This window comes from Sprattus sprattus (genome assembly GCF_963457725.1).
Source record: "Sprattus sprattus genome assembly, chromosome: 12".
NCBI lineage: Eukaryota > Metazoa > Chordata > Actinopteri > Clupeiformes > Clupeidae > Sprattus > Sprattus sprattus.
The window spans coordinates 14,649,714-14,675,395 of NC_137910.1; the positions used below are offsets into that span (position 1 = coordinate 14,649,714).

General features: G+C 44.9%; 1 protein-coding gene across 1 annotated transcript in view; it reads right to left on the minus strand.

The window, feature by feature from the left end:
• dntt (deoxynucleotidyltransferase, terminal) overlaps nt 1-24,299 on the minus strand; it is a gene marked incomplete at both ends in the record, with an annotated part of 74,001 nt that extends 49,702 nt beyond the window's left edge. The window contains 7 exons of the mRNA XM_080849098.1: nt 1,648-1,771; nt 2,146-2,217; nt 4,220-4,390; nt 14,749-14,859; nt 17,751-17,925; nt 23,426-23,587; nt 24,214-24,299. Coding sequence (XP_080705224.1) covers nt 1,648-1,771; nt 2,146-2,217; nt 4,220-4,390; nt 14,749-14,859; nt 17,751-17,925; nt 23,426-23,587; nt 24,214-24,299 — 901 coding nt within the window. The remainder of the gene's footprint in view (nt 1-1,647; nt 1,772-2,145; nt 2,218-4,219; nt 4,391-14,748; nt 14,860-17,750; nt 17,926-23,425; nt 23,588-24,213) is intronic.
• Nucleotides 24,300-25,682: the final 1,383 nt, after the last annotated feature.

Here is a 25,682-nt window from a genome sequence, read left to right on the forward strand (position 1 = left end):
ACTAACTCTACCCTTGACACAACCACCTCCGTCTTTTAGCTTTCAGCACTAAGGTTAGGCCTTCTAATGCATAGGTGAAAAACTTAAATCACCCATTCAGTCTAAGCCAGTCGAGCACTTCATTAAATCCACAACAGGCAGGAATTCCTTACACGGCTGCCTTTATCTTCCATTCCATATTAAATCCAGTTCATTATCCCTACCAGTGTCTCCCACAGACACCCCATCCATTTTTCTCCACTCTCGACTACTCTGCAATCTCCTCCCCAGACCAGAAATGAGTATGGTGTTGACGGGATGCTCTGGCTCTTCCATCTCGCTGTCCTCACCTGCCCAGTCTTCTTGTGAAGCCAATACTTCCATTGCCCTTTGTACCTTCAGCATCATGTCCCTTGTACTTAGTCACAGAGCGGAAACATTCAGTGGGCATTTCTGGGTTTGTTATGGTGTAGACCTTTTTTTTCTTTCTTTCTTTAAAAAATAAAGACCTCCTCACAGTGTGTGAGGGATTACATACTCATCTTTAATGGTAAATCGCTGCACTGGCTGGCCCAGGGAACATTGCAGTCAGCGCTGGTAAGAGTTAAAGAGGAGGTTTTATCTTCTTTCTTTAAAGACTATGCTGGTCCACATGAGGACTACTCCACTGATTCCCTCCACAAAGCAGCGCCTCGCTGTCATTATGGTATTCCAAACGAATGGAGTCATCGCCAGCCACTCTGATAGGAACTTGGCACTAGAAGAGCTCTAGGAAAACAATCTGAGAGGAACTAGGCACTAGAAGAGCTCTAGGAAAACACTCTGATAGGAACTAGAAGAGCTCTATGAAAACACTCAGTCCTGCACCAACACACAGCCGGCATTTATGTTTAGATCCTCCTTACGCTATGACATGAACAGATTTTCTCAAGACAGTATTTTCTGTTAAAATGAGTTTTATGCCTGCATATATAATATATACTTTGTATATACTGTATATATATTTATGAGTGCACAATTGATGGAACTACTTCAATGCTGTTTTACAAAGGAATGTTTTTTTATTTTGTTTTTAAAAAGAGTCTACATAAGTGTTTTAAGAGTCTACTAAAAAAATAGATGATAAAAATGTCAATTCTCAAAATAATTCAGAAAAGGAACAAAGATTAAGGAAACGAAACCGTCATAATTCACAAAATGATTTTGCAGGGAATGTGCAGACCTTTGTTTGGATGACCTTTTCACAGGCCTGATTGATGAGTGTGTTCGCATCTCAGTCTGACACAAAAAAGCGGTACCCTTTAGCTATTTGAAATGCCTTCTGTTTTTTCGCTGTCATCTCGCGGGTGTCACACGGGCCCCCATATGGCTATGCATGGCGCGTCAGTGGACCGTGTTAATAATCTAAAGGACACTGCTGCTGTTCTCTAAAATGAATCCCTCTCCCAAAGGATATAAACACCTAATGCAGATGGGAAGGGGACAGGCATCACGGAACACACTTCAACGAGGCTCTGACACACAAAAAAAACAAAAAGGGTACCTGTAACGTGTCAAACAGGCGAGCGTTTCGATCAGGCAGGAAGGCACACATGGCTTATATATCACTGTGGTGTGTCTCGCGAGTCGGTCTCGCGTGAGAGATTTCCCCCTGCTGCAGATTCTCACCTGCTTGCTGCATTCTGTTCAGATGGACGTGTGGCTCGGAGATGATCTCCTCCAGCGTGCGAAGGCCTCGCAGATACCACTTCTCCGCCGTCTTGGGCCCCACACCAAACACACTTGTGAAAAGCTTCCATGCGGGAATAAAACACACACATACTGTATATTCACATACACCCACACACACAGAAACACAGTATTGAATCACAATATACTCTTCATACTGAATCACTAATAGTGGACTAACAGACACTATACGAACAACTCTGGGGCTCATGTAAATGAAGATAAGACCCCCCCAGGCACTCATTAAAAGCTGACGAGGAGTCAACCACAAAATCTCCCCCACTGACCACAGAGCATCTGTGCAGCCCTGAAGATCTTCTTAAATTCTGCTTCAAGCTGTAAACGTCCTTGAGTTCCCCTCACCAGGCCGCTTGGGTAAGGCTTATGTGGACTGCTATGGTGCACATCCAGTCTCATTCCACTGCTCAAATCACTTACCTTCATTGTTTGGAATTTCTCGTCACTCAGTATGGTTTCAACCTTGGAGGATCTGCCATATTGAAAGATATCCTGTCAAAACACAATTAGGAATAGTATATTCTTTGTATTTTTGTTGTTTTTTTGTTTAGTTTTATTGTGTTGTTTGTGTTAGTTTGTTGGTATTTCCCCATGTCTTTCTACCATTAAGTTTCACAAGGGCACGTTTTTACCCAACACTCCCATTACGGTTTATGGTTCAAGACAACAAAATCAGACAAAGGTTGACTGAGTGCAATAATGAGGAAACCCTTCATGTTTTTGGAGCCCCACTACTCTATTGGAATTCTCCACGGCTCGGTTTTAAAAATGGGTTTTGTGTTACCAGTTGGGTAGTTTGCCCCTCCCCTGGGCTCAAAGCTAATTTGCTGGTCACATTCGCAGTGTCTCAATATCACATTCATCAAAGCCATGGAGGTAGCTCATAGCCCAGCCCAATGCAGGAATAAAAACTCCAGACAGAGTAACTGCTACTGCAGAGCGGATCCTTATAATGCACAGCAGTAAAGGTACTGTGACAAGAGGAAAGAAGGGAAACTGATAAAAGTCATAAAATGTCTCCTGCTCTGGCTCTCAGGGAAACTGTTTGCCATTTTAATTAGTGCCACTTGTCATCATTCTTTTGTTTTGCTTTAATGTACCTTAAGAGAGATAATAATATGTCTGTGTATGTCTGTCTCTGTATGTCTGTGTATGTGTGGATGTCTGTTTATATGTATAGGTGGTGTAAATGTATCAGACTTCAGAATATGCACAAACCATCACAGACATACAGAGCAGAAAACCTACACACATGCACACACGCACAGACACACACACACACACACACACACACACACACACACACACACACACACACACACACACACACACACACACACACACACACACACATACCCACACATGCATACACACACACACTTGCACACACACACACACTCACACATACACACACACATACACACACACGTGAACACACACTCATGTGCGCACACACACACACACACACACACACTCCTTTCACTCTGTGGCTGACACATCAGCATCCCGTCACACTGACTGAGCGGACCTATGACTGTCTCTGTCCTCCGTGCTCTCTCCTGTCTCAGTGACTTCAAAGTGACCGCCACTCCCGTCTCAACCTCTCCACCCCACTGCCCGCATCCATCCATCCATCCATCCATCCATTCATCCATCCATACATACATTGCCCTTGTTTTCTTGTTTTGTTATTTTTCTCTCTGTTTCTTAAGCCCATAATAATATATTAAATATATAAAAATAACAAAATAAATTGCCTCACGCATGTCACAGAACACACTTAAATGGTGAAGAAGGAACATTAATGTATCACATAAATCATTTTACAGCCCTAAAGAGTAAGATGGCACCTCGCTTATCTTGATTCCCAAGGGCTCGTGTAAAAAAAGATTCCTCATTTGCATGATTGAACTGTGAGTGAATTTTCTTCATCACTCACTAAATTATCTTCTCACTCTCTCTCTCTCTCATCATGTGATGGCTGCAAATATCAGTGAGTGTTTTAAAAGAACAGAGAGAGACAGAGAGAGGAGTCTAGACAAGGGCACTATTAAAGCTACTTACTGCATTCTCCAAAAGACAGAAATCACTCATACACACAAAAACACACACAGTCCACTGCCTGCAGCGCTCTGGCTTTTCTGATTATTTTCCTCCCACTGCCATTCACTGCAATCTAACAGGAGAGGCACTATCTAAGGTTTAATCTCTTTCTCTCCTCTCCCTTTCTCTCTCTCCCAGTCTCCCTCCCTCAGTGATGCTCTCTCTCTCTCTCTGATCTTTTTTTTGGCCACAGGATCAGAATGCTTGTTGGGTATCTTCAGGCACAGCTCTCGGGCTGATTGGAGATGCTTGTTTGAGTCTGTGTGTGTGTGTGTGTGTATGTGTGTGTGTGTGTGTGTGCACGCATGTGTATGTATGTGTGCGTGTGTGTGTGTGTGTGTGGGGTGTGAGGATTGAGGAGCAGGGTGTTGAGAGGGAGTTCAGACGGTACCTCCACCACGGCCCTGGTCTGCTCCCCAAGGCAGGGCAGCCCCTCTGTGTCACCCAGGCAACGCAGCGCGACGGGCAGACTCTTCAGAACCGAGGCGGCCCGCTTGTAGGCCAGAGCCTGACCTTTGCTGTCGCAGAAGTCCGAATTCTCTGCCAACACTTCAAAAGCATCCTGCAGAGGGAGGGGGAGGGAGAGGGTGGAAGAGGGGAGGCAATATTAGAATGTTTAAGAAAGAGAAAGAAAGAAAGAAAGAATGAGTATGTGTGTGTGTGTGTGTGTGTGTGTGTGTGTGTGTGTGTGTGTGTGTGTGTGTGTGTGTGTGTGTGCGTGTGCGCATGTGTGTGTGTGTGTGCATGTGGTGTGAGTGTGTGGGGTGTGTGCGGTGTGTGTGTGTGTGTGGTGTGTGTGTGTGTGTGTGTGTGTGTGTGTGTGTGTGTCTGTTTGTGTGTGTGTGTGTGTGTGTGTGGTGTGTGTGTGTGTGTGTGTGTGTGTGTGTGTGTGTGTCTGTTTGTGTGTGTGTGTGTGTGTGTGTGTGTGTGTGTGTGTGTGTGTGTGAGGTGCATACATAGGCGTCATCTCCACTGACCCATAATGGTAGGCAGACAGGAATCAGAGCACACTGGCAAACATACTTCCTCCCCTCCCTCCCTCCATCCCTCCATCCCTCCCTCCCTCTCTCCCTCCCTCCCTCCCTCCCTCCTCCTGTAGAATGTCAGGCCTGAGTGCTCGGGTCTGTTCCGTGTGACCGTGCACTGACATTTGTGTTTGTCAGCAGCAGAGAGGAACCTGTCATTTCCCACTCGTTCACAACAAGCTCCCCCGGGGGCCATGCCACGCTCTCTCTCTCCGCGGCAACGTGGCCCGCAAACAAAGGCAAGAACTTTCTTCCACTCTGTGTGTAAATGGATGTGTGTCTGTGTGTGTGTGTTGTGTGCCTGCCTTATAGTGTATGTGTGTTTGTTTGTGTGTGTGTGTGTGTGTGTGTGTGTGTGTGTGTGTGTGTGTGTGTGTGTGTGTCTCTGTGTGTGTGTGTGTGTGTGTGTGTGTGTGTGTGTGTCTGTGTGTGTGTGTGTGTGTCTGTGTGTGTGTACCCTAATGGCAGTCTGTGTGTTTATGGCAAAGACAATATGCACTGTGTGACATTATGGGTTTAGTGTGGCTGTTTTTCCTAGTAAGGCTCTTGTATGTGGCTATGACTGGCAGTTAAGGAAAGCTGTTGCTTTTTTTCCTCCATTAATATTTCATTTTTTAAAAGGGTGCATGTACATAACAAGAGATGTATTTTCCCGTCAGACTGACGGTTGTCGAATAAGACTGCATTTATGACGTTGCCTCTGACCTTGATATATACTGTCATGTCAGCATCCTCCATAAAGTGCATCTCCTTTCTAAGAATCAGCACTCATTTATTTTATTATAGTTAGTTTTAACTATGTTTTTACTATGTACTGTGGCACTCTGAGATTCAGCTGAATATAGAGTGCGCTATATATTAAATGCATCACTAAAGAACAGACAAAGCAGCCAGCAGGTCACGTTCAAACGCACTAAGTCAGATCCTTATGACGACATTCCTTTCCAACAGCATAATCAAGTTTGCAGATTAATCTACAATGGTAGGTCTGATCAGAGGTGACAACAGGGCAGGTTACAGGGATGAGATTCAGCACCTGGCCGTGTGGCGACCTTGACCCTTAGAGAGGCACTACTGTTCCAAAACTAGTAAGCTAACTACCTTAAAGGCATGCAAAACCCTTGTAAACACCACCAACCACCACCAGAAGAAGCCTGCCAACATACTACCTGGTGTCTTTTGACAGCTTAGCTGGCCATGTCATGCCTGCGGAAGCTTTTCTTCCATTTTTGCAGGGTGTTCCATCCCGTTACACAGAACTACATAGGGCATATCCTGGATGGCTAGTGGGGAAGACACTGGTGTTTATTTGTCCTCCACATGGCCATATGCTATCAAAATTAATTTAGTTGCCTATAATACCATATCTCAGTGTCAAATTGTTGCATAGTGTTACCTTAACACCCTGAAGACCAAGGACATCGCAGACTTCAAGCGGGCTAGGAGCCTCACATACACCCGCATCTACATCAGCAGAGCCACTGCTGTACCATTGAGAGCATACTCACACATACACACACATACACACACAAACTCATACTCACAAACACACGCCCACACACACCCACACACACTCACACTTACTCACAAACCGCATCTCAGTGTGGTTTACAAGTGCTCTGCATCAGACCATAAAGCACTCCAGCGGGCGGGAAAACTGCCCAACGACTTTCCGTCACCCAGTTACCATCAGGAACATTTACCACAAGCACTGACCTTCACCCAGTTACCATCAGGAACATTTACCACAAGCACTGACCTTCACCCAGTTACCATCAGGAACATTTACCACAAGCACTGACCTTCACCCAGTTACCATCAGGAACATTTACCACAAGCACTGACCTTCACCCAGTTACCATCAGGAACATTTACCACAAGCACTGACCTTCACCCAGTTACCATCAGGAACATTTACCACAAGCACTGACCTTCACCCAGTTACCATCAGGAACATTTACCACAAGCACTGACCTTCACCCAGTTACCATCAGGAACATTTACCACAAGCACTGACCTTCACCCAGTTACCATCAGGAACATTTACCACAAGCACTGACCTTCACCCAGTTACCATCAGGAACATTTACCACAAGCACTGACCTTCACCCAGTTACCATCAGGAACATTTACCACAAGCACTGACCTTCACCCAGTTACCATCAGGAACATTTACCACAAGCACTGACCTTCACCCAGTTACCATCAGGAACATTTACCACAAGCACTGACCTTCACCCAGTTACCATCAGGAACATTTACCACAAGCACTGACCTTCACCCAGTTACCATCAGGAACATTTACCACAAGCACTGACCTTCACCCAGTTACCATCAGGAACATTTACCACAAGCACTGACCTTCACCCAGTTACCATCAGGAACATTTACCACAAGCACTGACCTTCACCCAGTTACCATCAGGAACATTTACCACAAGCACTGACCTTCACCCAGTTACCATCAGGAACATTTACCACAAGCACTGACCTTCACCCAGTTACCATCAGGAACATTTACCACAAGCACTGACCTTCACCCAGTTACCATCAGGAACATTTACCACAAGCACTGACCATCACCCAGTTACCATCAGGAACATTTACCACAAGCACTGACCTTCACCCAGTTACCATCGGGAACATTTACCACAAGCACTGACCATCACCCAATTATCATCGGGAACATTTACCGTAAGCACTGCATAGGCACCCAGAACCATCCAGGACGCCGCCCACCCTAATCAGAGATCTTTCATACTCCTTTCATCCGCAGGCGATACAGGAGCACCACTCCTGAATGCAAGAGCATGATTGCACTCACTCTCACAAGCAGTACGTTAACAAGCACTTCAATTGCACTATTCATATTTGTCACAGTCTGAACCACATACACTGTCCAAATGATGTTACTTTACATGTAATCAGCTGTACATATGTTGTTTATACTCAACATACAACCAAATGTAAATATGCTGTTCATACTTTTGTGGAACAGTAGTTAGCATCACCGCCCTCTAAACAGACCCGGGTCTGACTCCCAGCCACAAGGTGTCACTGCAAGTCGCTTTGGATAAAATCATCTGCTAAACACCTGACCGTTAACTTAACATACAACCCTCTATTTGCAATATCTGTTCTCTTACTCTGTCCACCTCTCTGTATATACATAATACAAAATATGTACATGTGTGATATTTGTATATTCTAAATCTCCACTGTCCATCACTTACCCTTGAGTAGAATAAAACCGCACTCTCAAACTTTTTTCATTCCTATTCAGACCAGTTTATTTCCAGACACGTTTCGGCCTAAGCCATCGTCAGTGTGTCGATGATGATGACGATGGCTTAGTCACACACTCGCACCCGAAAACGCATTTATTTTTTGGAAGTTGAGCGCGCCTATCCCTACCATCACTTATCCTTCCCACCCTAAATAATACTGTATTTTTGCACATCTGGTTAGATGCTGCATTTCAGTGTCCTCTTACCTATTCTCTGCCCAATGATTATAAAGCTGAATCGAATCGAATCTAATGATATATGTTTGAGATCATGCAAGATCATACTTGCTGTATGTTGGCGATGCTATAACATAACGTGCTGCGTTGAGCCATTATCATACAACTCAGAGGTCTCCAAGATATCCCGTTTTATTTTCTGATCATCGTGGAGTTTATATGGGAATGGTTAATTGGCTTTTAAAAAAATGAATTGTGTCCCTGAACAGCACTAAAAAAAGTGGTTAATGAGGCTAGACTTGGCTCTGTTTTGAGTTCATGCATCAGCTCGCGCGATGATCCCCATACAACGGCTTATCTCAAATCAAACACAGACTTCCTGACCGAGTCGTGTGTGACTAACCTCATACGGGCGAATTAAGCCACTAAAGTCAGTCAGTCAACCAGCTAGTTCAGCCAAGGTCGGCTCTCCTGGCTATAATTGGGGCATTGCCCCAGTTAGGAGATCAGAGACCCGGGGACCTCCAGCAGGGCAAGGCCAAATGAGATTTCCCCAGGCGGCAGGCCTCGGGTCAGTGAAGCACACGCCCCACGCAGAGCGCCCGGCGGTCTGTAGCGAACGTTTTCAGGGTAGGACAAATGGGCCGAGGCACTGCGTGATCGTGTCAGCATAAACAAAAGCACACATAGTTCTCATTCAGGCTACACAGACATATATTTCAAAACACACAGAGAGATTCTCTGGAACACACAGACACATACTCTAATGCCAAGGACTAGTAAAGGCCCATGCATTTCACATAAATTCATCAGTTCACAGACTCAGATGCATGCACGCACGCACACGCACACACGCACACGCACACGCACACGCACACGCACACTCACACTCTCACTAGCTCACACACACACACACTCACATACATAAACACACAGACACACAGACACACACACACACACACGTACGCACCCTCACTCACGTGCACACACACACACACACACACACTCACATACATAAACACACAGACACACAGACACACAGACACACACACACACACACACAGACACACACACACACACACGTACGCACCCTCACTCACGCGCACACACACACACACACACATACACACACACACACACACACACACACACACTCCCCACTGGGCTCAGGCTCCCATGGCAGTGATGGATAATGAATGGAGTCGGCTGTTAATGGTGAGGTTGAGAGGCCGGGGTCCTGCTGCGCTGGGAGGGCCAGCTGTATGCGGGATCCACGCAGCACCGACACAGGAGCCCGACAGCTCTACAACCATCTGCTGGCTCAGATCACATCACATCTGGGACTCAATGATTCCTCTCCTCTCCTCACCGCCACTCTCCCTGCAGTCACGGTCAGAATCAGGGGCATATCACCATCACTCCATGACTACTTAGCAAAAACTTCATCTCATAGGTTATAGACTGTGGCTTTTCTCCATGGCAAAGTTTTGGACTCATTTTTTCCAAATTGTAGAACTTTGAACCTTGTGAGTTATTAACTTGGGTATGCATCATCGTCTGTCAAAACAGCTTTGCATCTCCTAAACGCATTCTTTTAAAGGCACATGGCTATAACCTGATAGCACAAAAATAGGATCAACAAGCAATGTCTGCACTAAAAAAAGTGTTTGCAAACAAGACTACCTTGTGCTCTCAAGATCTAATGTACAGACTGTAATAATAAGTGCAACACAAAAAATAAACATTTAAGTGGACTACAAACTAACATGTCAACAGAAATGGGTAAAGTGACTGAGCCTGAGAGGAAATGGTGCACTGACTGTCACATGAAGCACAGAACCCCCCGCAGTGCCTTCAGACTTGGAGAGCAAACACTGTTGTCATTCACTGTCCTCCGAGAGTAGAGAGGAGTTGGTCTTCAGATGCAGCTGAAGTTGATGAAAACTTTGAAATCACTTAACTAGCACTGGGCTCCCCCTCGCTGGACCCACGCGCCTCCTTAAAATGAATCAGTGAAGCAAACCATTAATTCTACCCTTAATTTGCTTGTTTGTTTTATTTATTTGTTTCATGTCGATGGCAGAACCAGAAAAAAGAAATGGCAAAAGCTCAAGAGAAGCCAAAGAATGTATTTCCCTTTGTTCATCTGGGGAATGCTGCTTTGTAGATATTGTGTATGAGCATAGCTGCCATAGCGCTCCCCTGGATTGTGATGACGATCGATTGGACACGGCCAGATTAGTCAAGCACGCCTGAGCCCTCTCTGGGCCGCTGTCAGAGCCGTGGCGAGACTTCCCCAGAGCTCCAATGATGAAGGCAAACAACACGGGAGATCTCTCATTCTCTCGCCCCCCCCTCCCTCCCTCCAATTAGAGTGCGGTGGCAAGCCCCGCAGCCCCTCTCTGAGCAGCCCATCTCGTGTGTCAGGAGGGTTGCTAATGCAAGCTGTCAATCATGGCAGTGACACATGTCAATATCTGGAGTGACCACAGCGGGAGCGGCAGGGGCGGCAGGGCGATGACAGATGGAGCTGGGAGTCTCTGGAAGCGAAGAGGAGGTGGAGAACGTTCCCGCCAGAATAAAGCAAATCAGACATGCTGGCGAAACAAAGGAAGACAAGTGCTTGGCCGGACGGAGAGAGGAGAGCGAGGAGTGAAAGGAAGGAAAGAGAGAGCGGGAGGAGGAGAGAGGGAACGTGATGCTCGCGTTTGGGGAGGTGAAGCTGGAAACAGGCCGATGAATGAATCAATAATGCGCGAGCCTTGGGAGCGTTTGATTGACAGCTCTCTGTAACACGACTGGGGAAAAAGAGGCTCGCTCCTGCGCTCCTCTCCACTCTTCTCACCTCGCTCCTCTCCTGGCCTCCTCCCTCCCCCCGTCCCCGTTATCACATTCCCTCTGGCACCCCCAGGCCTCCCTCCCCTTCTGACCCTAGCTATTCTTCCTCTTCCTAATACACTTTCTTTTCCTCTGCCCCCTCTCTCGCTCCCCCTCTCCTGCTCATTCTGACAGCGCAGGTCGAATCACGAAAAGAAAATACCTAAATGGAACCCTGCTAAAAAGGAGAAGAATAATCTGTCCACATTACTGGCCAGTCAGCCTGATAACACAGCGATGGCGCTGAAAAACAGCCGCAGAGGAAAACATGTTCTGCATTGACAAACAAGCTCCAACACTGTTTTGGAGACATAGTGGTAATGTTAGTGGTCAACGTACACTCAACGTACACCCAACCCTTCTCTCTCTTAAACGTGCTATAATATCTTCCCTCACATTCTTAACAGTATCCATCTTCATATCACTACAAAACAAAACCCCTTAATAAACTCCTTTTATTATCCTTAAAAACAATTACGTGGAAAATGATCCGTTTTCAGCAAGATTTTTTACATTTTTTAAGGCGCAAAACCACTCAATTTGTCCCCTTAACATGGAACACTTACACCTTAAATAACTGCTGTGTTTCTTTCCCCTTAAATTCCACATGCATTATGGTACTTTCACACATACAGCACTGTTTTATGTCCCTGAAAGTATAACATGCCGAGTTTAAAGTATGGACATAATTACTTTTTGCTGTAACTTTTACTGGTGCTAACTATATAGTGACTGTTGAAATGTTCATTATTAGCTCAACAGTTGACAGGTCCTGTTTTAATTGTTTTATAAGCAAGACACACAAAGCATTGCTATTTGTAAAGCAGCAGTAAGGAGTTTTGGTCTAAAACTAGTTATCTAACTACTCAAAAACATGCAAAACCCTGCAAATACCTCCAACAACCGAGTTGGCACTGATAGAAGCTTGCCAACGTGCTAACTGTTGTCTTCTTGCTCTGAAAGGGTGCGTTTTCAAATATTTAAATTACCAACAATACTCTTGTTATGGTGTTCACTCGTTTGTTTGCATGTACAAAACACTAAGTACACATTAAGTAGACCATGCATAGTCACACCAACCTTTTGAGTAGGGTTGAAATAAACCTTGAACTTTACATTGAAGGCATCTGTCTGCAGAGGGCGCGCAGCATCGCCAAGGACAGCTCACACCCCAGCCACAGACAGCTTCATCCCTGTGGCTGTCACCCTACTGAACTCTGCTCCACGGGGATAGCCCCCCCCCCCCCCCCCCCCTCATTGTATTCCTACTACCTCATTCACTTCTTTTTACTTATTACCACCTCTAATACTTACACCTGCACTTTATATATTTCATATCTATCTACACTTCCTACCTAAATTGCTGCTAGTCCCAATTCTGTTCATATTTCATACCTAACTCTTACTGTATGTATCTTATTTTTTTCACTTATCCCACTTTACATATGCACATACTCTGCACTTTTATCGCTATTTTGCACTTCTGGTGAGATGCTAAACTGCATTTCGTTGTCTCAGCAGTTGTACTCTGTGCAATGACAATAAAGTTGAATCTAATCTAATCTGTCATACAGGATAATTGAGATATTGCCTTCAATCTGTAAACACATGACTCCTTTATAATCAGTTAAATTGCGATGAACACAGAAAAACAAATGAATCATGCCTTGTGTCATGACATTTCAAAGAGTAACTAAGGGCTTGGCTAAATGTAAGGAGTAATTAAGGGCTTGGCTTAATGTAAGGAGCAACTAAGGGCTTGGCTAAATGTATGGAGTAACTAAGGGCTTGGCTAAATGTATGGAGTAACTAAGGGCTTGGCTAAATGTATGGAGTAACTAAGGGCTTGGCTAAATGTATGGAGCGACTAAGGGCTTGGCTAAATGTATGGAGTAACTAAGGGCTTGGCTAAATGTATGGAGTGACTAAGGGCTTGGCTAAATGTATGGAGTAACTAAGGGCTTGGCTAAATGTATGGAGCGACTAAGGGCTTGGCTAAATGTATGGAGTAACTAAGGGCTTGGCTAAATGTATGGAGTAACTAAGGGCTTGGCTAAATGTATGGAGTAACTAAGGGCTTGGCTAAATGTAAGGAGTAACTAAGGACTTGGCTAAATGTATGGAGTAACTAAGGGCTTGGCTAAATGTATGGAGTAACTAAGGGCTTGGCTAAATGTATGGAGTAACTAAGGGCTTGGCTAAATGTATGGAGTGTCTGACTAAGGGCTTGGCTAAATGTATGGAGTAACTAAGGGCTTGGCTAAATGTATGGAGCGACTAAGGCCTTGGCTAAATGTATGGAGCAACTAAGGGCTTAGCTAAATGTATGGAGTGACTAAGGGCTTGGCTAAATGTATGGAGTAACTAAGGGCTTGGCTAAATGTATGGAGCGACTAAGGGCTTGGCTAAATGTATGGAGCAACTAAGGGCTTGGCTAAATGTATGGAGTAACTAAGGGCTTGGCTAAATGTATGGAGTAACTAAGGGCTTGGCTAAATGTATGGAGTAACTAAGGGCTTGGCTAAATGTATGGAGTAACTAAGGGCTTGGCTAAATGTATGGAGTAACTAAGGGCTTGGCTAAATGTATGGAGTAACTAAGGGCTTGGCTTAATGTATGGAGTAACTAAGGGCTTGGCTAAATATATGGAGTAACTAAGGGCTTGGCTAAATGTATGGAGTAACTAAGGGCTTGGCTTAATGTATGGAGTAACTAAGGGCTTGGCTAAATGTGGGGGGGGGGGTGTACTTGTATTTTAAGTGTGTCGTGTTTTAAGGTGTAATTTGGATGCAGCACACTACACTGATGGCCCAAATACCTCACACGCATCATATGCAGTCTCATTACCGCCCCGCTTCCATCCCTGCTCCCTCTCTCCATCCCTGCTCTCCCTCTCTCCATCCCTGCTCCCTCTCTCCATCCCTCTTGGCAAGACGGAGAGGCTCCATTACCTCGGACAGCATCTCCAAGCCCGTGTCTGTGCCTGCTGGAGCACTCAGACAAGGTGCTGGGCGGCCTTGGCTGTCCGACTTGTCAGCGAGCAGATGGTTCCAGCTGGGCCGCAGCTGGGTCTGCTGGTAGGCACCGCATCCTCGAAATGAACGAGAGGCCCGGCCAGCCGGCGGGCTGGCTGGCGTGCTCCTGGCCCCGTGGTGCCACCCCACCCCATGCCAACCTCCATCACTGCCCCATGCTGCTCCCCATGGTATGCCAGCCTACCTGCAGATGCTGCTCGTTTGTGGGTTAATGTGCCTGATTCAGAGCAGATGCGTGCGTTTGTGTGTGTGTGTGTGTGAGAGAGATAGAGACAGTCAGAGTGTGTGTGTGTGTGTGTGTGTGTGTGTGTGTGTGTGTGTGTGTATGCGTAAGTGTAGGTGAGTGAGAGTGAGCAAGAAAAATTATTTGCGAGTGTGTGTCTGTGTGCATGTGTGGAAGCCAATCTCTCAGACTGGAAATGGGGAGAGGTAGGCTGCAGAAGCCATAAGTGGATTAGCATGCAATTATCACATGAGGACATCTTTTCAGTAGCTTTATCCTTCGTCTTTCTCCTCTTTACCGTGAAGATCTTGTTGGGATTGTCCAGGGTTGTCCTCCGCTGACAAGCGTACTGAGACACAGTCGACTCTGAAGTGCTTGGCAAACCCACTTGCAACTGGGAAGAAGGATCCTGTGAAGACATCACACTGGAGCGTGTTAGAAAGCATGCATTAAATACAGCCTTGTGTTAGAAAGCCTGCATTGAATGCATTCTTGTGTTAGAAAGCATGCATTGAATCCATCCATATCACAAATGATCTGAGGTCAGCAGGTCTCTCCGTATCACTGAGCAGTTTGGCTGCAAGTGCAGTTTACTACTATTTCTAAACTGAGACTGGATGCTGACGGAAGCAAACAGACTTGGCGAAAATCCGACAGTGAACTCTGTTAGCACTGATTGGCATCAGCCTATAGTCATGTCTACACACACACACATCCACTGAATAAATTAGACCGGGGGGAAAAAAGTATGGAACTGAATGTTAAAAAAAAAAAACATTTGCATCTAACAAATAAAAAGAGTTTCTGCAATGAGAAAGAGAAGTGCTTACAAATTCAACCCACTTAAGCCTCATCTAGTGCATGAGGTCGCAAGGGGGAACAAGGCAAGCTAATGACCCTCGATGCTGAGATGAAAGGCATCAAAATCAATTCTTTCCCGTTACCTGAGACATGAAGAATTTAGAGAGACCTAATCCAATTGGCTCTCTGCAAATTGCCATTTCATTTTTGGAGACACACTGTTGGCCCCATTTGTAATGCATCAAAAGGATTACACATGTAATATTAATACACACAGGAACAATTATGAGTTTGAGAGGATCACTGTGACTGTGAAAATTACCTTCAGAATTGTTACAGGAAATCATGATGAAAATTTGGGATTAGAAAAGCGCTTTAGAAATGAATGCACCAAGAGAGTTTATTTATTAAAAAATAAAAAATATAAATTGGGAAGCATTCCATTTCTGAGCCAGACCTGGATAACATCTCTTACAGCTATTAAAATGAATACCAAAATTGCACAGAGGGAAAGGTAAGGTGAAAACAGAATACAAATCATGCTATTTACATCTCCCAACAGCCACCGTAAAACTCTTCAAAGTGTAACTTTTAAACTGTTGTTTCTGTTCCAACTTGCTTTTTATCCCACAGCCTGTGGTATTTGGAAGGTCTAAGAGGACACGATAGGTCTTTGTGGGTTAATCTATTGTCTATAGCCTATTTAATGGATAAGAAAATGGTGACAACCTTTTGCATGCCATGAAGGCGCTGGGTCAGGTACTTCAAATACAAGAAGAAAAGAAAAGAAAACATCTGACACTTCTGCATTACATGATGTACATTTGTCATTCAGCAATTTGTACAATCAAGCTACGAGCAATGACCTACTGTAACAATAAATACTACTTTACATAAGAAATAGAAGTGCAAGTTGGGAAGGGAGGTGCTCTCTGAAGAATAGGGTCTTCAAGAGCTTCTTAAAGGTAGAGAGGGACGCCCCTGCTCTGGAAGTGCTAGGCAGCTCCTTCCAACAACGTGGAACTACTCGTGTGAAACTACCCGACAGGTGTGTTTGTTCGTGTTCGCACAGATACGCACGTGCGCAGAGGTTAACAGTCTACACTTGGAAAGACTGAGCCTCTTCACCTCGATTAACGAGATCATTAATGCCGGACCAATCAGAGTTTGATGGGATTACAGGCCCATACAGTTCAAGATTGATGATCTTAATTTGGCGAAGCACCGAAGAGCTGCTCAGCAGATATCCCCACACTTGGGATATTGTCTCACGCTAGTAAATACAGTAGATATATAAACAAAACCTGTACAGCACATAACAACTTGCACTTTCATCTCTTTTCAAACAGCAAACGTTTGCAGCCTGAGCTAACAGCACAGGCCAGTGCAGCGCTTAGCTTGTTTTCATATTCAATTTCGCAAGCGCCACAGCTTTAGTCGGGCTTTTAAAAATTGATTCATATCTCATAAAGCGAATCTATCGGCTGTACGGACCTCATGAATGCCACGGTATGTCTGGTGTCTGCTCCCTGTTGAGAGGAAATGCATCATGCAAGCCGTGGGAAAAGGGCGCGCCGGCCGCCAGTGAGAGGTCGATAACCGTCAATGCCGCATCATTAGATCTGTCGCGTAATGACATATCCACTGGAAATCCGCGCTGTGATCGAGCGTTTATGGACACGCTCTCTGCCATCCGGCGGGCTATGATGAAAGTACTAAATGAGTAAACATAGCGTGGTCTACACTACAGCACAGACAGCGAGGAGAGGCAGGTCATGTTATACATATTTGAAAATCAGGGAGAGTTTGGGAGGACAGTGGATAAGGGGGCGTTGGTGGCCTCAAAGCACAAGCTAAACCTAAAAATAAATAAATAAATAAAAAGCCTACTTATCCTTAGTTCCTTTGCTACCCAGAACAATTAGAGATGAATACTGTGCGCACATTAATATGTATGTATTAACGGTCATATGCTTTGGCAGCCTCATAGAGATGTCCAGGGAAAGGTGATCTACTGGTCCTGGCAGACCCCCGAGCGAGCCTCGTGCTCCACGGGGATAGGGCCTACTGCGCCATCGGGAGGATGATTCTGTTTCCATCGTTACGCGAGGGCACACAGGTCGAAGTACCGAGTGTCTGAGAAAATGCTGCATCTTTTGTTTGTAATTACCCTCAAATCAAACTGTCCCAATTATATACCAACCTTGGGTTGTGTCTATTTCATTAAGTATTTTTGAGTGGGAATGAAATTCTAATTTATACCATTGTATTGTGGGTATAGTGCGTCTACATCGATCACAGTTCCGATTACATTTATTTCCTATATCAAACACATGATCAGCACTATATAACCCCTCAGACCTCTCCCTATGGGCCTACAGCACCCCCTAGTGACTGTTGTATTGTAAGTGCATCAGTTAGGGAGATCCATCAGCCCAGTTGCCAGCTGGCAGACCTAAAACCCACCTTCCTGTCATCATCAACTAGAATGAGCCTCACCTGGATGCGATGCCTGCTCTCCACCACAACCGGCCAGCCCGCCCTCATGCTCTCCGTGAACCAGCTGATGTCCAGCACCTCCGTGTCCGCGACCGGGGGGGCAGTCTGGGCGCGGAGCCAGGTCCACAGCTCACTGGCTTGGTTCCCCTCTGATATGACGTGGGTCACCTTAGTGCTGTGTACACAGACCAAGGCAGAGCACAGTCAGTGCTGCACACACAGACCAGAGCAGAGCACAGTCAGTGCTGCACACACAGACCAGACCAGAGCACAGTCAGTGCTGCACACACAGACCAGACCAGAGCACAGTCAGGGAACAGGTGTCGGTTCCCATGGCACCTCTCACTTTGGCAGCTAGTCTAGCAGGCCGATTGATATTTCAATTTCTATATCTATCATTTCTATATTCAGTACATAGATTTATTTCGCAGTTGCCTTTGTCCAAATAAAACTAAAGGGACAAAAGGGATGGTCAAATAAGTACATGCATTTGTTGTTGTTTGTTCAGGCTTCAAAGGCAATGGAATCCTCTATTTTGTTGTGTTTAGAAAAGCAAACAGTCTCTACTTCAGCTATTTCATCTGTATGGATACTGTAGTATTTTGCATTCAGAGAGGAAGGGCTGCCTTCTCTTGATCCAATAGAGATTTGAGCGGTTCTTATACCTGAATGAATTTGTGGCTGTGTCTGAGAGAACTTAATTTGACCAACACCTGAATTGTATCCAACACATTTGAGACCCGGCTTCTCGACAGTATTAGAACAGGTCCAACAAATGTCTGTGCAGGTGTGTATTTGTGTGTATTTGTGTATTTGTGTGTCCTTGCGTGTGTGTGTGGGATCAGGCACCCCACCAAGCTCTTGGCAGACACACCCTAACCAAGCACACACACAGACACACACACATACACACACACACACACACACACACACCCCACCAGCTAAGCAGCCTGAAATTCCCCATTCCCCGAACACTTTGTTTCATCACTGTTTAATTACTGCACCAATCAGGGCGCTCACCCGTGCAGAATTACTCCCACAGTGGGGCTCCCCTTTGCGAATGGGGGAGGGGGGAATCAGTGGGACAGGGGTCCCTGGTGTACCTGGATCTCCCCAAATCACCAGCCGCCCAAAACACCACACCCTTGTGTTGCCCAGGACTCCCACAGAGCACAGGAGATGTAATTGGAGGTGCTGATGCTTACTAATTGGGCTGACGTGTGAAGAGACAGCAACAGGTATACACACATTCTCAAGCATGCAAACACACACACGCACATACACATTCAACCAGAGATATGGAAATGGAGCCCTAGTGACTAGTGACTGTTTTAACGGCAGAGATAGTGACACACACACACTCTGAATTTAGTCTCTGCATTTTACCCATCCAGAGTAGTGAAGCACACAGTGAGGCACACAGTGAAGCACACTAACCCAGAGCAGTGAGCTGCCTTCAGCGGCGCCCGGGGAGCAGTGATTGGGGTTAGGTGCCTTGCTCAAGGGCACCTCAGCCATGGATGTGGGCATGGGAGAGCAGTGCTCTACCACTTCCCCCACCCACATTTTTCCTACTGGTCGGGGAGCGAACCGGCCACCCTCCGGTTACCAGGCCGAAACCCTAACCAGTAGGCCACAGCTGCCCCTTCATATGCACACACACACACAGAAACACATTCAACCAGAGATATGCACATGAACAATGACATGTTCAGAAACATACACACAAACACACACACTCACAGAGACACACACACAAATACACACACACACCCACACACACACCCACACACACACACACACACACACACACACACACACACACACACACACACACCCACACACACTAGATCTACTGTTAGACCATAGAGAGATATATCTCCTTACAGGCGTAGCCTTTGATGTTCCATATGTATTGGAGATGAATGGAAAGAGCATTAAGGAAACCCAGAGGGCTTTCAGCTCACTAAGGGGCTCAGACCTGCGCTACCTTCAGCAACCTGAGCTCCTGATATCAGTTTTTAGCAAACTCTTAAAAACCTTTAAAGTAGAACACATGAACAAAAAAAAGTGCAGATTGATAGTGAACAATATGGATCTAAAGCGCCGCTATCTGCTAGAGGCTCTGGAGCAGGTCTACTGGATGACAGCAGAACAACTGTTTCTTTTATTTATTACATTTTTGTAAAAAAAAAAAAAAAAAAAAAAAAGATGTGTCGGCACGTTGAGTCAAAACTAGCAGTAGTGATTTATCCCTTCAGAAAAAGCATAGCTGGTTCTGTCTCCATCAGCAGAGTCCTGCTAAGAGAGTGTTATGCCGTGCTGCGGTCGGAGCTATCCTCAGTGTGCTCTCTGGAGGCTGGAGTGCAGGATTTCACAGGTTTCTGTGCCCTTCCTCCAGAAATCAATCACCAGCATGGGGAGGTGAACAAGGTAAATCACGCTATCCTTTAGGGTATATTCAAGGTAAGTTCTGTAAGTGCTAAATATAAATAGATCTCCATTAATATTTATGACACATTCTCTCTCTGATACCTTTTCTCCTATGTTCCATATCTTTGTTCTTGCTTTCTTTCTCTTTGACTGCTATCTGCGCTCTCTCTCTCTCTCTCTCTCTCTCTCTCTCTCTCTCTTTGTCTCTCTCTTTCTCTCTCTCTCTTTGTCTCTCTCTCTCTTTGTCTCTCTCTCTCTTTCTCTCTCTCTCTCTCTCTGTATTTCTCTCTCTCTGTTTGGCTGACTGACTCATTCTCTCTTTTGTTAAATTTTTCATGGACCGACTAGTCCTTCTGTTGCTACACTTCTGTTTCAGGTTTGACCCCAGATAAAAGCCCATGCTAACTCTGAAACTGCACATAGCAAATGCTAATGACGAACTCCACATCACACAAAGTGCAACTCAAAAGATTTGCTAGAGAGGAGGAACCAAGGTCAATTGGAGACTAATTGTGAAAACGGATGCTTCGTTTTAATTTCATGCATACATGCATCCATGTTATAACCTTTTAATTGAGGCAGGATTAAAACATAGGGGGAGGAACTAAACCAACTGAAGCCAATTGCCAGCTCAAGGCCACCCGAAGGAATGAAGAGGTGTGGAGGTATAGGATTGTAGTGGTCCAAGAAAGCTATCCAAGTCCACATAGGTCACCGATTTAGTTTGACAGGTCTTTTAATTGAGACTTGTGCTGGTAATTAAGTAATCGATTTAAAAAGAGAATGTTTTACCAGACACATGCATAGTTTTATTTAAGGAGTGTTGGCCGGTTGCAGACAGCTGGAAAACTATCAAATATCATTAGACTCCTAAGTGGGGCATTAAATTACAATTCACCCAGAAACTCCTAAAAGTCTCATGAGCAAAAACATGATATGTCGCGCCACAAAAATGAAGCCCAATTCATCTTGAAGTCGTGAGTGTAAAAAAATCGGCAATTAAAACAGGAGTGGCAAATTTCATGATGTAGCACTGACTATGTGATCTGCAGTTAAAACCCCTCACGACCGATCCTCCCAGACGGATGCTATTTCTGTATTCTTGTCTCGTCTGAAAGCGCTGTTCAGCAGTGTCAGCAGCAGAGGCAACAACAGTGTGTTTGAGTTGTTAGCAGAGACTGCAGATGGCGAGCGCTCGGTGTCCACCTGGTTTTGCCGTGAATGAAGGATGGCGCATGGGAGGGGGGAGAAAACAGATATTTCTTTTTTTAAATGTCAAAGACGGAAGGACTTTTTTTTCTTTTTGCCAGTTTGTGTTTTGTTAGGTGGTTAGTTTGTTTGTATGATATGTTGTATATGGTTATTTTAATACTTGTACATTTGTGTTATTTTTCTGTACTTTGTTGAGTTGTTGCCTAAAAGCAATAGAGTTCATTCGGGCTACATGTCATTGTTACAGCTGTGTTGACATTATGCTTCACAGCTTTGATGTCATTCACAATAACACATATTCCCTCTAACCCCCATATCCACAATCACACTTCCTATATTGTTTTAGATCATAAATAAACCACTGGCATTGCTGCTGTCCTTCTGTTTCTCTTCCTGTAAACTTGTTTCATAGAACCATTACAATGTCAAGCCACTGAATCTACACGTACGAACTCTCATTTGCTACTGTCAACTATTGGATACACCTTTTGAAAAAAAAGCTTTAAAGTTTCAAAAAACTTGTATGTACAATTACAGCCTTATCACAAAGCTGCAACATTCTGTTGTCACAGTGTGTAGCTTGTGTATGTATTTTTGAGTGTTCCTTCGTGTGTGTGTGTGTGTGTGTTTGTGTGTGTGTGTGTGTGTGTGTGTGTGTGTGTGTGTGTGTGTGTGTGTGTGTGTGTGTGTGTGCGACCTCAACCGCGCAGGGAGAAAAGGACTCAAACAGAGGCTGATATCAAATTCTACCAGCTTACAAGTTGTCAGTTTTTTTTCTCTGTGGCAATGGCTGGTCTGTTTCCTGCGGTTGGCTTCAAAGAGCTGTGTATCGAGCAGTGTGTGCAACTCTAGGAGCTCGACAAACTCAAGCTGCATTTCTGGGAATGTTGCCATGTCTTAGGCTGGGTTGTGGCAAATGGAGCACTTTTGGCAGCAGTTCTACCCTCCAAATACCCCCACCTCCACACGTACAACTCCCTGTGGTGCCAGCGTACCCCACCAAATACATGCACACAAACACAAACACATGTGCACAAACACATGCACACAAACACATGCACACACACACAGGCACACACACACAGGCACACAAACACAGGCACACAAACACATGCACACAAACACAGGCACACACACACAGGCACACACACACAGGCACACAAACACAGGCACACAAACACAGGCACACAAACACATGCACACAAACACAGGCACATAAACATGCACATGCACACAAACACATGCACACACACACACACACACAAACACATAGACAGGCATACACACACCCTCAGCTGCAGGAGGGCTGGCAGAGGTTCTGAGTGCCAGTAGTGCCTGTACTCCGGTCTGGCATGGTGGGTGTTAAGTGTCCCCTGGCAGAAAATGCATTATGTTCCCATTCCAATGCTCCCATTCTGTGTGTGTGTGTGTGTGTGTGTGTGTGTGTGTGTGTGTGTGTGTGTGTGTGTGTGTGTGTGTGTATGTGTGTTTGTGTGACTGTGTGTGTGTGTGTGACTATGTGTGTGTGTGACTGTGATGGATAATTTGCCTTGGCACTGCTGGTGTGACTGAGTCATCATCATGAATATGTGACCTCTTGTTGAATACGTGACCTCTTGCTGAATACATGACATTATTGTTCTCAGAAAACGCCAAACAAGATGCTAAAATGAGATTTTCATGTTTTGTTTGAAACATGTGGTTTGCTATTTATTGCTCTGTAGAGGTCATGTGAGGTCAACACTTTGAAATAAAAAACCTGTGTCTGAACGCAGCTCTCACCCAACCATCACGGTCACATAAAGCTCTCCCCCTCATTCTCGATTAAATCTTTGAGTCAAATATTATAATTTCAGTACATGTTGTATCCATAAACAGAGCAACTAGGGAACATAAATATATGGTTAGGTCCAGCTTTTCAGACATCAAATCAGGAGTGAGTCAGTGAAGACAGAGAAAGTAATGCTTAAAGATAACTGCTCTGGTTTTAAGCATTTCTACTTCAAACTTCAGGGACTTGAGGGACATACCTGAGGACGTCGTCCACACTGAAGCCCTTTGATCTGGCCAGGCTGGTGAGGAAGCTTCTCCTGCTGCGGCCCATCCTCCTCTCCACGATGAACAGGGTCACCATGGCAAACTTCACCTCCTGGTGACGCTGGACATCGAAGTCCTCAGGCCGAGGACGTTTCCTCACAGGGGGCAAGGTGTTAGAGTGAAACATAATTTTCTTTCTCTTTCTCGTTCCTCTCCTCTGTCCCTTTTTTTTGCTTCCTTTCTTTCTTTCTTTTTCTCTCTCTCTCTCTCTCTCTTACTCCCAGGTTCCTGGAGGATTCCTAGGCTCTCTGATTTCTAGGCTGTCTCTGTCGCCTGGCATTCATGTCACGCTTCAGTGCTACCTCTGATGCACTCCAGACGATGCCAGCCTTGGTGCCAGGAGTCTCTTATTTTTCAGTGCGAGAACAAAAAAAACACAATGTGACAGTTGAGATGGCTCCTCCAACAGAAAGCAGGAAATTCTGGTGACAGGTGTCTACGATTTGGTGATTGTGGAGTGGTGTGTAACTGCCAAAACAAAGGCCTGGTGAAGACAGCGGTGTGCCTTTCTCCAAAGCACCTAGTGACAGGACTACCGTAAAAACTATCAGTCAGTTCTCAAGACTGTTTAGACACATTTTCAGCGCACTTGTGTTCCTAACAGAATCACTTGCGGATCACCTGCATATTCATAGGCATCCATTCGCCAAACGGTGTGTCAAAACCCAGGCGATCTCACGGAGAAGGTTTCGTTCAATTTGTCAAACCCTAATTTTGTTACGTGGACCAGCTCCAGGCCATGGGCCCCTGGGAGTCTGAGGTGCGGCTCACCTTGGGATACCCACAGCGCCGTCCGGCAGCCCACATGGCATATGCCACCTCGCCACAACATTCTGGACCTAATTGGGTTCAGATCGGAACGCAGCCATCTGGACTCCCCACTTTAATTAGTTCAGAACCGCACGCTCGTCCTTTGATAATTCACCAAATGAAAAAAGGCCAACATCAATAGACTGCAAAGATTCATTGGTGGGTCGTCTTGTTTTGTTTATGTTTTATTTTCCTTTGGATGTATTTTCATCATATAACTAGAACAGGCACCCCGTGATCAATCAACAGCTAATGGATGACCAGCTTGTCATTTTTACAAATTAAACCACAACAAAACACAAACTACATGCATTGTAAATCCAGGCCTTACTTATACAGTTACATGTTACTCCTTCTCATACGAATTATCACATTAATAAAACCAAAAAGTGATATGAATTAAGACATTATAACACTATAACACTATTATGACATTAGTTATGTGCCTTATATATACTCCATCCACTCATCACTGGTCTCTTTGTGACAAGGGTTCACTTTTAGAACTTCTCAAATCTGATTAGTGGGGCTGTCTTTATAGTCTTATATAGACTCAAGTGTTACAAGAACATTGTTGGACTTCCCTGTTTTTAATGACTGACCCAACTCTTTACTTTGAGGAACTGAGTTGTTTTATTGCCTTCAGTCGTTAACTTCCAATTGTTCCAATCCAGGTTTCTACAGCCCTTTCTCCTCACAGTATCATCGTACATGAATAATTTCTTTCCATCTACTGCCTAGTACATTTCCTCTGCTGCAAAGTGGGCCTAGGAATTTAAATGGTTAAAGAAATTAAATAATAACAAACCATTCCCCGACACAAGGTCAACAGATGCAGGAGCAGTGCTGTGTCTATGGGGTTATGTTGCACAGACCATTTCCCTCTCTTTCTTTCTGACGGGTAAGAAAGCTCAATGACAAGATAGCTGTCTACCATAGGAGTACCAAGATAGCTGTCTTTAACATAGGAGTACCAAGATAGCTGTCTTTACCAGAGGAGTACCAAGATAGCTGTCTTCACCATAGGAGTACCGAGATAGCTGTCTTCACCATAGGAGTACCAAGATAGCTGTCTTTACCATAGGAGTACCAAGATAGCTGTCTTTACCATAGGAGTACCAAGATAGCTGTCTTTCACATAGGAGTGCCAAGATAGCTGTCTTTACCATAGGAGTGCCAAGATAGCCGTCATTACCATAGGTCTACCAAGTTAATTTGTCCAGTCCAACCATATGCCTCAGTAGCACAGATGCTTAATGGTCTGCTTGTATTCGTAAGGAGTGTGCTGGAGTGGTTCAATGAATAGTGTGTTCATAGTAGTAGCGATTGTTTATTATTATTATTGTTATTATTATTAATATTATTCCTATTATTTATCAA